Consider the following 14293-nt stretch of genomic DNA (forward strand, 5'->3'; position numbering starts at 1 on the left):
TCCTTAATCCAACAGAAGAATTTGCAAGCTTCTCAACCTGATATTCCAGGTCAGCAGTCAGGAGACTTTTTGGTAAAGGGACAAATAGTAAGTATTTAAGCTTTTCAAGCTGTATGGTTCCTGTTGCATTTCCCAGCTTCTGCCCTCTGTTCACAACTATAAATCCCCCAAATGGTGCAAGAGACAACCAAGGAGAATTCTGGAAGGTGGTAAGAAGAAGGCAAGTGGGCTTCAGTTCAGTTCAGTCGCTCAGTCATGTCTGACTCTTTGTGACCCCATGGTCTGCAGCATGCCAGGCTTCCCTGTCCATCACCAACTCCAGATGCTTGCCCAAACTCATGTCCATCTAGTTGTTGATGCCATTCAACCATCTCATCCTCTGTCATCCCCTTCTCCTGCCTTCAATCTTTCCCAACATCAGAGTCTTTTTCAGTGAGTCAGCTCTTCGCATCAGGTGGCCAAAGTATTGGAGCTTCAGCTTCAGCATCAGTCCTTCCAATGAATATTCAGGACTGATTTCCTTTAGGTTTGACTAGTTGGATCTCCTTGTAGTCCAAGGGACTCTCAAGAGTCTTCTCCAACACCACAGTTCAAAAGCATCAATTCTTCAGCGCTCAGCTTTCTTTAGTAAATATTTAGGCTTTTCAAGCTGTTCCTGTTGCTTTTCCCAGCTTTTGCCCTCTGTTCACAACTATAAACCCTAAGAATGATGCAAGAGACAACCAAGGAGAATTCTGGAGAGTGATAAGAAGAAGGCAAGTGGGCTTAGGACCCCAGGAATGGAGGAACAATACAGAGTCAGGGCATTTCAGCCCCTACAACACAACCCACTCAGACCCACCGCCTCTCACTTCTGACTGAGAGACAGTCAGGGGTCTTTGCCATATTGTCAGGGATGCGCACACCCGTCCCATCCTCCAGGTACCTCCTCTCTGCCTCCTCCTAGGGGCTCCCACAGCCCGATCCTCCCAGTTGGGTCAGCCCTGGCCACGCCTGACCCTGCAGCCCCTCCCCCACCCAGCTGGTGCTCCCCCAGTGTCAGCCCCACTCCCACCCCACCCCCAGGACAGTCTGCTGGACAGATGGCTACAGGAGCAGCTACTGGCTCAACCATCAGAGGGACAGCCCAAGCAGAGGCCAGGTCACCACCGCCTGATGAAGTAAGAGCCTGCTGGGATCAGAGCCAGGGCAGAGAGGAGAAGCAGAAGTTTCCTGGGGTTGCCACACCGTTCCTTCCCTTTTCCCCTCCCAGCCTCAGAGGGCTCCCATCCTGCCGGCTGACCCCTGGCCACTGTGTACGCTGAGCACTCCAAAGGGTTGATTCTTCCGGGAGACCCCGTGGGTTCACTCGCTATGGCTGCTTCAAGGCAGTTCCACCGGCTGGCAGGTTTGAACAGCAGAAATTCATTTGCTCATGAACCTGGAGGCTGGAAGTCTGAGATCAAGGTGTCCGCGGGGTTGGCTCCTTATTTTTTCTTCACTTTTACGTTTTAAAATATTAACTTACTTTCAACTGCGCTGGGTCTTTGTTGCTGCCCATCTCGGTTTTCGCTAGTTGCAGCGGGTGGGGGCTACTGTTCGCTGCAGTGCACAGGCTTCTCATTGTGGTGGCTTCTCTTGTTGAGAGGCACAGGCTCGAGGCCCACGGGCTTTGGTAGTTGCAGCTCCTGTGCTCTAGAGCTCAGACTCAGTAGTTGTGGTGCACGGACTTAGTTGCTCTGCAGCACGCAGGACTTCCCGAACCAGGGATTGAACTCGTGTCCCCTCAGTTGGCAAGTGGATTCTTAACCACTGGACCACCAGGGAAGTCCCTAAGTTTTAAAACAATTTTTGATTGAAGTATAGTTGCTTTACAATGTTGTATTAATCACTGCTGTACAGCAAAGTGATTCAGTTATACGTATGTATACAGCCTTCTGTGGCCTCTCTTCTTGGCTTGTAGACAGTCGTCTTCTCCCCGTGTCTCCACGTGGTAGCTTCTCAGTATGTGTCTGTGTCCTAACACCTTCTTCTTACATGGACATGGGCCTTATGAGGGCCAACCTCAATGACCTCATTTTACCTTAATTACCTCACACATACAGTTGTGAGAGCTGGACTGAGTGCCAAAGAATTGATGCCTTTGCACTGTGGTGCTGGAGAAGACTCCTGAAAGTCCCTTGGATAGCAAAAAGATCAAACCAGTCTATCTTAAAGAAAATCAACCCTGAACACTCATTGGAAGGACTGATGTTGAAGCTGAAGCTCCAGTATTTTGGTCATCTGATTAGAACATTGGAAAAGTCCCCGATGCTGGGAAAGATTGAGGGCAGAGAGAGAAGAGGGTGTCAGAGGATGAGAGGGTTGAATGGTATCGCCGATGCAATGGGCATGAACTCGGGCAAACTTTGGCAGGTGGTGAAGGACAGAGAGGCCTGGCCTGCTGCAGTCCATGGGGTCGCAAAAGGTCGGACACGACTGGGTGACTGAATGACAACACAACCTCTTTAAAGGCCCTGTCTCCAAATGCAATCACATTTAGAGGCACGGGGGGTTAGGACTCGCACATATAAAAATTTTTTGAGGGGGGTGATACAATTCAGCCCCAACACCCCATGAACAACAGGGATGCAATTCTGCACAGAATGTTTAAGCCACTTCCCAAGGTGGCACAGCATGCATTAGGGAGCCAGGCTCAGCCCAGAGCCATCTGACTGCAGAGTCTGTGCCCCAGATCCCCTCTTCAGGCTTAGGTATCTTTGGTATCAAAGACACCACTGACCACCAGGAGCTTCTTGCTGAAGGAGGGACTTAGAGGAATGGCCAGGGCCAGACACATGACCTGCAAGATGGCCACACCAGACTGTAGAAAATGCCCAGGACGAGGGTTAAACATTATTATTCCTGCATGTACAGATGAAAAGGAGAACGCAATGGCACCCCACTCTAGTACTCTTGCCTGGAAAATCCCATGGACGGAGGAGCCTAGTGGGCTGCTGTCCATGGAGTCGCTAAGAGTCAGACACAACTGAGCGACTTCACTTTCACTTTTCACTTTCATGCATTGGAGAAGGAAATGGCAACCCACTCCAGTGTTCTTGCCTGGAGAATCCCAGAGACGGGGGAGCCTGGTGGGCTGCCATCTATGGGGTTGCACAGAGTTGGACATGACTGAAGTGACTTAGCAGCAGCAGCAGCACAGATGAAAAAGCTGAGGCTTGGAGGGGAAGGAGGGCAGGCCCACCTGCCCCCAAAGGCTGTCATCTTGCTCTCAGTGCCCGGCTCCCAGGCCTGGCGTACGCAGTCAACACCAGGGGGGCCAGGGCAGGCAGCTGTTACTAGGTCAAGAAGCCCCATGCTCCCCTGGGATCATGTTCTCATAGCACCTTCATCCTGGTCCCACCCATTCTGGCCATTTACACCCGGGAACTCACCTTGTAACTGCACAGAGTGATCAAGTTTTTCCTCCGAACCTTGAGCTGGCTACCCCCAGCTCATACTGTATCAACGGGACCTGGGGCGCCGGAGAAGTTCTCCAGGATGAGACAGTCTGTCCTGTTCTTCCTGGGGCTCCAGTCCCTGAAAGCAGAGATGCACATGCATGCCGCTGTCACGTTCATCTCAGTAACTAATCACCACCTCCTTCATCCGGGGGGGTGGGTGCCCATCCCCATCTTTCACACCTAGGGCTTCCCCAGCTGCCCCTCCTGCCTCCCACACCCGGCGGGGACTGACCAGCTTGATTTCCAGCTGTGGACAGAGGTGCAGGGGGGTCGGGTGGCGAACAGGGAGCCGGGATCCTCCCCTGGGCAGTGCTCGCTGCTTGTGACCCTCGGCGGGGCCTCATCTAGACGGTTCCTCTCCAGGATTCGCGAGGCTCCGGCAGCCTGTGGGTGCCAAGTTCCTCTTTTGTGGTCTGTCACTTTCTGACCTCAGCCCTGGGCCTCCTGTTGGGGCTTCCTCTCAATCCTGTGACACCAAGGCTCCAAGAGTGTCACCCCAAAGATGCTGCTGCTGCTGCTGCTGCTGCAGTCACTGCTGTGGGTAGGTGAGTGGGGTGAGGGCTCGACTAATCCTCGTTTCCCTTCAGGGTCCCTGGCTCAGGATCTGAGATACCGGCTGGATGTGCCACGGTCTGTGTCGGTGCAGGAGGGCCTGTGTGTCCGCGTGGCCTGCTTGGTCTCCTATCCCCAGGAAGGCTGGAAAGACTCTGACCCAGCTCACAGCTACTGGTTCCGGGAAAAGGCATATACCGCTGAAGATCCTGCAGTGGCCACAAACAACCCAGAGCATGCAGTGCTCAGTGAGACCCAGGGCCGATTCCTCCTCGTTGGAGACCCCCAGACCAAAGACTGCTCCCTGGAGATCAGAGACGCCCAGAGGAGGGATACAGGGACATACATCTTTAGGGTGGAGAGAGGGCCTACTGTGAGATATAGTTATAAATGGCATCCGCTCTCGATCCGTGTGACCGGTAAGGATGGGGCCAAGTGGAGGACATACATATAGGGGTCCTTAGGAAGCCCAGGGCAGGGTGGGAGGGGAACCCTGTCTTCTCATCCTGGGGGGGACCCAGGGGTACAGGATGCTGGGGAACAGACTGCTCTGAGGGGCACACAGAGGTCCCCCCTGCAGTCCTGGGTCTGCGTCTCCGCCTCTCCAGCTCTGACAGACACACCTGACATCCATGTCCAGGGGACCCTAGCGTCCGGCCACCCCACCAACCTCACCTGTGCGGTGCCATGGGCCTGTGAGAGGGGGACGCCCCCCACCTTCTCCTGGACCAGGATCGCCCTCACCTCCCCGCACCCCAAGAGTCCCCACTCCTCGGTGCTCACCCTCACCCCGAGGCCCCAGGACCACGGCACCAACCTCACGTGTCGTGTGACCTTCCCTGGAGCTGGTGTGAGCACAGAGGCGACCATCAGGCTCAATGTGTCCTGTGAGTGAGGGGGGGGACGGGCAAGAGGCTGGGTCCCCGATGGTGTTGGGGAGGGGGAGGCAGGGCCTGGGCTGCTAGAACTGGGGAGGATGGATGAGGACACCCCACTCCACTTGCTTCCCATTTCTGATGTTTCTGGGAGGAAGGGCCTATGTTCCTGCCCCTGAAAAGGGACAGTTATGTCTGTCTGTCCAGATGCACCCCAGGAGCTGACCATCAGAGTGTACTGGAAAGAAGGCACAGGTATACGTCAAAACCTCTCTTCTTGGGGCAGTGATGGAAATGGGGTCTGTCTCTGACCTTCTGAGCTGATCTGGGGTTCAGGACTCAGATAGAAGGTGTGGGAACAGCAGGGGTGGGAACCCCTCCACACTGGCTCGTGGGCTTACAAACCAGCGTCCCCCTTCTGCTGACCCTGTTCTCATGGATGTCGCCTGGCCTCTTCCTTGCCAAATGGACGTAACTGTCCCCACTGCCTGGGCTCTATCTTCCTCCCAAATCCTGCCTTCTCTCTCCTTAGGGGTTGGCTCTCACTGGTTGGCAAGAGCCAGTTGTGCAACTGTGTCCATCTTTTCCCACTTCTGGGTTCAGTGGCTTCAAATGAGGCGTTTGAAACTGGCCACGATGGGATTTTTTACACAGAGGAAATTGACAATGCTCGGAACCAGGACAATATGAGCCACTAACCAATGGAAGAGACGGGCAGAGCGAGGCTAGCTTTCTCTCTGTCTTGCCAGGACCTGAAACTCTGGGCAAAAGCCAGTCTCTTTCAGTCCAGGAGGGCCAGTCCCTGCGCCTGGACTGTGTTCCTGACAGCAACCCTCCTGCCATGATCAGCTGGACCCGAGAGAGCCTGACCCTGAGCCCCTCAAATTCCTCGAACCCTGGGGTCCTTGAGCTGCCCCGGTTGGAACTGAGGGACCACGGGTTATATGTCTGCCAAGCTCAGCATCCACTGGGCTCCAAGAAAGCGTCTCTGAACCTCGTTGTGAGAAGTGAGTTGGAACACACCCGGGGGAAGGAGGCCGGGGTTAATGGGAGGGGAGAGCTGCCCTGATCCCTCCCATCTCTCCCCACAGCACCCCTACAGCTGCTGGGACCCTCCTGCTCCCAGGAGGAGGAGGGTCTGAGCTGCAGCTGCTCCTCCCGAGCCTGGCCGGCCCCCTCCCTGCACTGGCGGTTGGGCGAGGGGCTGCTGGAGGGGAACTTCAGTAACGCCTCCTTTGAGGTCACCTCCAGCTCCGCCGGGCCCTGGGTTAATAGCTCCCTGAGCCTCCGCGAGGGGCTCAGCTCCGGCCTCAGACTCAGCTGCGAGGCCCAGAACGCCCATGGGAAACAGAACGTGAAGATCCTGCTGCTGCCAGGTCCGGGGAAAGGGGAAGTTGCGCATCTGGGTCCTAGAAAACGTGGAGAGGAAGAGAAATGGGCATGATTCTGGGCTAAAGGGGACTAGCATTCAGGGTCCTCTGTGGTAGCTGGGGAGGGGAGCACAAGAGGCTGCAGTCTTATCAAAGGATGGTGGACACGGCACTGAGTCCTGGGGAAAAGTAAGCACACTCGTGGGTCATGGATATGAGAAGGCTCAGGCGAATGCTTGAAGTGGGCTGGACGTCACCCCAGGACTCATATCTCCAGGGAGACCAGGACCCAGGACCGGCGTGGTTCAGGGGGCTGTCGGAGGAGCTGGTGTCACAGCCCTGCTTGCTCTCTGTCTCATCTTCTTTGTGTGAGTGGTGGCCTCAGCTGGGGACCACTATGGGGGTGGGTGCAAGGGGCGGATGACGGGGGTGAAGACTCAAAGAATCTTCAAAACTCAAAGCTCAGGACTTCCCTGGTGGTCCAGTGGTTAAGAGTCTGCCTGCCAGTGCAGGGGACACGGGTTTGATATCCAGTCCAGGAAGATCCCACATGGCCATGGGACAACTAAGCCCACGTGCCACAACTACTGAAGCTTGCTCGCCTAGAGCCCTGAGCTCTTTGACTACAGAAGCCACTGCCGTGAGAAGCCCATGCAGGGCACCTAGAGAGTAGCCCCCACTGGCCCCAACTAGGGAAAGCCCCTAGGCAGCAAGGAAGACCAGCACAGCCAAAAATAAACTAATTATTTAAAAAAAAAAAAACATTAAAAGCCCAGAGTTGAGGGCGCTGGTGGAGTGATAATGCTGAAAAAGAGGTGGCTCGCTGAAGTGGCATCAAGAATGCAGCCTCCTGACATCTTGGCCCAGTGTGGACCCTGGCGCTGGCCGTGCGCGAGGAGGGCGCTTGCTTTCTGGTCAGGGTCTCTGCAGCTGGACACTGGCCTGCGCTCCGAAAGTCCCTCTGGACTCCCTAGAGGAGCCCTCTTAAAGACCCTGGTCTCTTTTTTCAGCGTGAAAATCTACAGGAACAAGTCGGTGGAGAGAGCGTCGAGCCAAGATGGCGACTGCCCAGCATCGCGTCCCGCCTCCCGGGTGAGTGACGTGGGCGGCTTGCCGTCCAGTGTCCCCACTGGACCCCACTGCCCACACAGGGGCCGCAGCAGCCTACTCATCACCTCAGAAAAACGTGATCTCCCCCACCCGCCTCCACGTTTGCTTTTCCTCTCGAGTTTCTTGTTGCACTCAAATCACCCTCTCGTCTTTCCGCCACTCCCTGGAGCCTAGAATTCACCGAGTCCTGTCCATCTTCCGTTTAGCAAAGCTCTTCTCCTTTTGGCCCCTTTCCTGCTGAGCCCTCACTCTCCCCTGGGTCACTGGCTCCCTCTCTCCTCCCCCAGTAAGCTCTCAGCAAGAAGTTCCCCAAACAGCTTTTCTTTACAGTCACCCTGTGCTTGCCCCCCACAGTCTAGATCCAACAGAAATACATATGAGCCATGAGTACAACTTGAAACCTAGCCATGTTAAAAAAAAAAAAAAAAGGAGAAAGGAACGTGAGATCAGTTTTTATATAATATTTTATTTAACTGAATGTAGCCAAAGTATTATTTCAAACATCATGTCATCACAAATTATTAATATTAATGGGATATTTTCTTTCTTTCTCTTCTCTCTTCCTTCCTTCCTTTTTCTTTCTCTTTCTTTCTTCCTTTCCTTCTTTCCCCTTTCTTTCCGTATCTCTTTCTCCCGTCCTTCTTTCCTTCCTCTGTCCCCCCTCCCTTTCTTTCTCTCTCTTTTTCTTTCTTTCTACATAAACTTTGACCTCGAGTATTCATTTTTGACTGATTCACAACATTTCTTGGGCTCAAGAGCCACACATGGCTAGGGGCTCCTATATTGGACAGCACAGGCCTAAGGAGTCAAGGCCAGATTCTTTAGTCTGGTGTTCTGTCCCCCTGCCAAGTTCTCCCGCCAGCATCCTGTCCCTCCCCACAAATGAGCTTATTGTATTCTATGATATTATGATCTATAATAAGAAATATATATTTGATCTTTATCCCCTATTCCTGACACAGAGTCCTAGAACACTTGAACCTTGCAGTGATGGGAGTGTTAAAGGGGTCTCTTGTTATTTGCATGGGGTGACTTTTGGAAAGTACCTAAGGATAAGGCCTGGTTGCCAGGAGAACCAAACAGAGGGGACTGGAACTTTCAGTCCCACCCCCTGACCTCCAGGGATGGGAGAGGTGTTGGAAGATTTCAGTCGCCAAAGGCCAGTGGTTTAGTCAATCATGTCTATGGTGTGAAGCCTCCTGAAAACCCTCAAAGGATGGGGTTTAGAGAGCTTTCAGGTTGGTGAACAAGCAGGATGAAGAAATTGGAGAAGGCGAAACTGTGTCCTTTCCCTATACCTTGCCCTCAGCATCTCTTCCATATGGCTGTTTCTAAGTTAATATTGTCCAGTCGCTCAGTCGTGTTCAACTCTTTGGACCTCGTGGATGGCAGCACGCCAGGCTTCCCTGTCCTTCACTATCTCCCTGACTTTGCTCAAACTCATGTTCACTGAGTTCATGTTGATGCCATCCAACCATCTCACCCTCTGTTGCCTGCTTCTCCTCCTGCCCTCAGTCCTTCCCAGCATTGGGGTCTAAATAAGTTCATTTGTATCATTTTTTTAGATTTCACATATAAGCGATATCATGAATTTGTCTTTGTTCAACTTACTTCACTTAGTATGATAACCTCTAGATCCATCCATGTTGCCACAAATGGCTTTATTTCATTCTTTTTTTTTAATGTATTTTGTTGAAGTATAGTTGATTTACAATGCTATGTTAATTTCTGCTGTACAGCAAAGTGATTCAGTTATGCATACATATATGAATATATATACATTCTTTATCCCCTTATTTCTTCCCATTATGGTTTGTCAAGGTAATTGAAAATAGTTCTCTGTGCTGTACAGTAGGACCTTGTTGTTTATCCATCCTATATATAATAGTTTTCATCCACTAATCCCAAATTCCCAATCCATTCCTCCCTCACCCCACCACACTCCTTGGCAATCACAAATCTGTTCTCTATGTCTGTGATTATGTTTCTGTTTTATTTCATTCTTTAAGTGTCATGCCAATTTATGTCATTCAAATAGTCCCCTGCCCTACACCAGGCAGATTGTCATCACACTTCCCTATAATAGCCACAGGCCTGTTTCCCTAACACTGTGAGCTCTGGGAGGGCAGTGCAGGTCTCCTGCAGACCTCTGTGACTCTCGCCCACAGCACCCTGCTTCTGTCCATCAAGACACAATTTGCAGTTTGCTAAGTTTTGAGTGTGTGACAACTTCATACTGTCTCCTTGTCTTGATAGACATTCCAAGGTCAGGGACCTTGTCTGTGGAAGGCAAGGATTCAGTGAGATGAGTAATGAGAAGAACAGACCATTGTGATTAAAGGTATGAATGAATGAAGGAGTGACTGAATGAGCAAATCCTCAGGAAATGGGTGTGAAAATGGATAAGTGAATACATGCCCTCCTCAAGCTCTGGGTTCCCTTCTCCAGACCCCAAAGGCCAGCTCATGTTGTTCTCTCTTCCCACTCAGGGTCACTTCAATGAATCCTGGTCAGACAGCCCCTCTGACTACCAGACCCCAGCTCCGGCTACTTCCACCTCAGAGAAGGAACAAGAGCTCTATTATGCAAACCTCAGTTTCCACAAACCAAGGACCCACAACTTTCAGGTCTGGGATACCACCGAGTACTCAGAGATCAAGATTGGGAAGTGATAGGACCCTGCCTCCACCCCCAGAAAATGCGCCTCTGAGGGACATGTGTGTCAGATACTGATTCTTGAAGACTTGGCTGCCTGCTGAGCCAAAGCTTATAAGTGAGAAGGTGAGGTTCCTTGGAGTGGCTGAAGGTCACAGTTAGAGAGTCCTGGGTTCAAATCCAAGCTTGAGTAATGCTAAGGGTGTTATATCAAGCAAGTCAAAAAACTTTACCTCTCTGTGCCTCAGTTTCCACCTCTGTAAAGTGAGGATAATATTCCTTAGTTCAGTTCAGTTCAGTTCAGTTCAGTCACTTAGTCATGTCTGGTTCTTTTTGACCCCATGGACTGCAGCATGTCAGGCCTCCCTGTCCATCACCAACTCCTGGAGTTTACCCAAACTCATGCCCATTGAGTTGGTGATGCCATCCAACCATCTCATCCTCTGTTGCCCCCTTCTCCCGCCTTCAATCTTTCCCAGCATCAAGGTCTTTTCCAATGAGTCAGCTCTTCGCATCAGGTGGCTAAAGTATTGGAGTTTCAGCTTCAACATCAGTCCTTCCAATGAATATTCAGGACTGATTTCCTTTAGGATGGACTGGTTGGATCTCCTTGCAGTCCAAGGGACTCTCAAAAGTCTTCTCCAACACCACAGTTCAAAAGCATCAATTCTTCAGCGCTCAGCTGTCTTCATGCAAGCATGTACTGTGGGACATGACTGAAGTGACTTAACGCACACACACACATGCACTGTGGGTGTTAACCATATTTGTGATTTACCTCAGAATGGAGGCAGATGTCAGCTTTTGATTCTACCACATACTTCTATTTTGCCTGACTAGTTTTTTCACTATTAACAACACATATTATTTTAGTTTTTTTGTTTTTCTTTTCTGGTGGGGTGTGACATGTATTATTATTTTTTAAAGTAAATCTAAATGTAATTCTCTGGGTGGAGAAGATACTTCCCAATACATGTGTCTAACAAAGGACATGCAGAGAATATAAAGAATATGTATTTTAAAATAATAAAAAAATAATAAATTTTTAAACATTTAAAGGAATATATAAAGAGCTTCCACAAATCAATAAGAAAAAGACAAGCAAATAGAATGGCAAGATAGTCAAATGGCCAACAAGCATACAGAAATGTATTCAACTTCTGTAGCTGTCGAGGAAATACAAATGAAAATCACAGTGGTATGCCAGTTGCATAGTGACATTGGCAAGATAATAAAAATAATATCAAGGAACTTGAGTGTTGAGGATATTACATGAAGTGAAATAAGCCAGTTGTACAGAAAGACAAATACTGCATGATTCCAGCTATAGGAAGTATTCAAAGAAATTAAACTGTGAAACAGAAGGCAGAGGGGTCCCGGGGGGATACTCAGAGGCTGCGGAGATAGGAAGTTACTATTCAATAGGTGGAGAGTTTCATTTTTGCAAGATGAAAACATTCTTAGAGATTTGATGGCCAACAAGATGCATATGATAAACACTACTGTATCGTGCACTTTTAAATGGTTAAGATGGTAAATTTTATATAATTTTTTTTTACCACAGTTTTTAAAGAAAAGCCTTATGAAGTGGATTCCAGGGGCTGGGGACTGGAGGAGTCAGGGGACAGTTAATGTTTAATGGGTACAGAATTCCAGTTTCAGATGATGAAAAAGTTCTAGAAATGGACGGTGCTGATGGTTACACAACTTGAACATGTTTAACACCATTTAATTGCACACTTGAAAATAGTTACATTGGTAAATTTTATATCATGGGTACTTCATCACAATAAAAACAATGCTTTCTTAAAGAATATCCAGTGTTGGGGCTTCCCTGGCGGTCCAGTGTTTAAAACTTTGTTTCCAATACAGGGGGCACAGGTTCGATCCTAGTTGGGGAACTAAGATTCCACATGTCTCAAGGCATGGCCAAAAAATAAATAGCATTTAAAAGAAAGAAAGAAAAAAAAAAAAGAATATCAAGTGTTGGTGATGATGTGGAGCAATTGGAACTCTCCCAAAGTGCTGGTAGGAGTGAGAGTAGGTACGACCAATTTTGGAAAATGCTTGTCACTCTAACACTGAGCACATGAGATAACCATTCAACTCCCAGGTATGCATTCAACAGAAGCATGTATGCATGTTCACCAAATGTATCCAAAAGTTTTCACAATGTGCTTTCTTAAAGAATGGAATGTAGTGGCTGAAAAAATGGAACCTGCCCAAATGCCCATCAACAGTAAGACAGGTGACAGGTTCCTCTGTATAGCACAGGAAACCATATTCAGTTTCTTGTAATAAACCACAGTGGAAAAGAATATGAAAAGTAATATGAAAAAGAATGTTGTCATTGTTTAGCTGCTCAGTCGTGTCTGACTCTTTTGTGATCTTGTGGACTGTAGCACGCCAAGCTCCTCAGTCCATGGGGATTCTCCAGGCAAAAATACTGGAGTGGGTTGCCATTTCCTTTTCCAGGGGATATTCCTGACCCAGGGATCAAACCCAGGTCACCTGCATTGGCAGGCAGATTCTTTACCACTGAGCCCAGGGAAGACATTAAAAAGAATATATGGCTGAATCACTGCTGTGCAGAAACAGACTCAGATATAGAGACCAGATCTGTGGTTTTCAAGAGAGTGCAGGGAGAGGGATGGATTGGGAGTTTGGGATTAGCAGATGCAAACTATTATATATAGAATGGATCAAAACATGCTACTATGTAGCATGAGGAGAAGGCAATGGCACCCCACTCCAGTACTCTTGCCTGGAAAATCCCATGGACGGAGGAGCCTGGTAGGCTGCAGTCCATGGGGTTGCGAAGAGTCGGACGTGACTTCACTTTCACTTTCACTTTCCACTTTCATGTATTGGAGAAGGAAATGGCAACCCACTCCAGTGTTCTTGCCTGGAGAATCCCAGGGATGGGGGAGCCTGGTGGGCTGCCATCTATGGAGTCACACAGAGTTGGACATGACTGAAGTGACTTAGCAGCAGCATGTAGCATGGGGAACTATACTCAATATCTTGTAATAAACCATAATGGAAAACAAAAAAATTTTAAGTGCCTTCCTAATAGCCAAAAAAAAAAAAAAAAAAAAAATCCAAATGTCTATTGGTGGATGAATGGATAAACAAAATATGATCCATCCATACAATGGCACCAATCCACTCCAGTGTTCTTGCTTGGAGAATTCCATGGACTGAGGAGCCACACAGGCTACAGTTCATGGGGCCGCAAAGAGTCGGACACAACTGAGTGACTAGGCAGTACAATGGCGCATCATTCAGCAGTAGAAACACAGATACACACTACATCATGGATGAACCTCAAACATATGCTAAATGAAAGATACCAGACACAAATGGTCACATATTGTATGATTCCCATTTATACGAAACATCCAAGATATTTACCTCCACAGAGACAGGAAGCTGATGAGGGGCTGCCAGGAGCTTTGGGAAAGAGAAGACTCTTGAAGAGTCCCTTGGGCTTCAAGGAGATCCAACCAGTCCATCCTAAAGGAAATCAGTTCTGAATATTCATTAGAAGGACTGATGCTGAAGCTGAAGCTCCAATACCTTGGCCACCTGATGTGAAGAGCCAACTCATTGGAAAAGACCCTGATGCTGGGAAAGATTGAGGGGAGGAGGAGAAGGGGGTGACAGAGGATGAGATGGTGGAATGGCATCACCAACTCATTGAACATGAGTTTGAGCAAACTCAAGGAGATAGTGAAGGACAGGGGAGCCTGGCGTACTTCAGTCCATGGGGTCGAAAAGAGTGTGACATGGCTGAGGGACTGAACAACAAACAACAAGGGGTTTAGGGGAGGAGGAAATGGAGAGTAACTGTTTAATGGGCGCAGAACTTCTTTTTGGGGTGAGGAAAAATGTTTTGAAACTAGATAGAGGTACTGGTTACACAACATTGAGCATATACTAAATGCCACTAAACCGTTCATTTAAAAATGGTTAATTTGATTAAAATTAGATAAAAAAAAAAAAAACAAGGGGATTTCCCTGGTGGTCCAGTGCTTGAAACTCCCACAGCTAAGGCAGGGATGAGGGTTCCATCCCTGGTTGGGGAACTAAGATCCGCACACTATGCGGCAAAGCCAAAAGATAAAAAAGTAATTTATTGGTTACTTTTATGTCATGAGGATTTCCTCTTCATTAAAATAATAATAATTTAAGGTCAAAGTCATTCCGCCAGGATTCAGGCACCTGTTTCACCACTTAAGCTCTTGCT

The 14293-nt window shown here is 49.1% G+C and overlaps 1 protein-coding gene across 2 annotated transcripts; it reads left to right on the forward strand.

Annotated features, from left to right (window-relative positions):
- The first annotated feature begins 3934 nt into the window (after positions 1-3934).
- Positions 3935-10991, forward strand: LOC138419116 (sialic acid-binding Ig-like lectin 5). Of its 2 annotated transcripts, none has more exons than XM_069551342.1 (8): positions 3935-4453; positions 4643-4921; positions 5117-5164; positions 5659-5916; positions 6001-6285; positions 6557-6647; positions 7290-7371; positions 9879-10991. In XM_069551342.1, the coding sequence occupies exons 1-8, from the start codon at positions 3985-3987 to the stop codon at positions 10059-10061; spliced, it is 1695 nt and encodes a 564-aa protein (XP_069407443.1). In that variant the 5' UTR covers positions 3935-3984; the 3' UTR covers positions 10062-10991. The 2 variants fall into 2 exon arrangements, with proteins under 2 accessions (XP_069407443.1, XP_069407444.1); XM_069551343.1 differs by having other exon boundaries at positions 3943-4453; positions 5695-5916.
- Positions 10992-14293: the final 3302 nt, after the last annotated feature.

The sequence above is a fragment of the Ovis canadensis genome, chromosome 14 (genome assembly GCF_042477335.2).
Source record: "Ovis canadensis isolate MfBH-ARS-UI-01 breed Bighorn chromosome 14, ARS-UI_OviCan_v2, whole genome shotgun sequence".
Lineage (NCBI taxonomy): Eukaryota > Metazoa > Chordata > Mammalia > Artiodactyla > Bovidae > Ovis > Ovis canadensis.

Bases quoted from the DNA above. Each gene is read 5' to 3' on its own strand.
- LOC138419116 (XM_069551342.1), top strand. From the start codon at position 3,985: ATGCTGCTGCTGCTGCTGCTGCTGCAGTCACTGCTGTGGGTAGGTGAG. The intron at 4,454-4,642 runs GTAAGGATGGGG...CCGCCTCTCCAG, and splicing joins GCTCTCGATCCGTGTGACCG to CTCTGACAGACACACCTGAC. The intron at 6,286-6,556 runs GTCCGGGGAAAG...TCATATCTCCAG, and splicing joins GAAGATCCTGCTGCTGCCAG to GGAGACCAGGACCCAGGACC.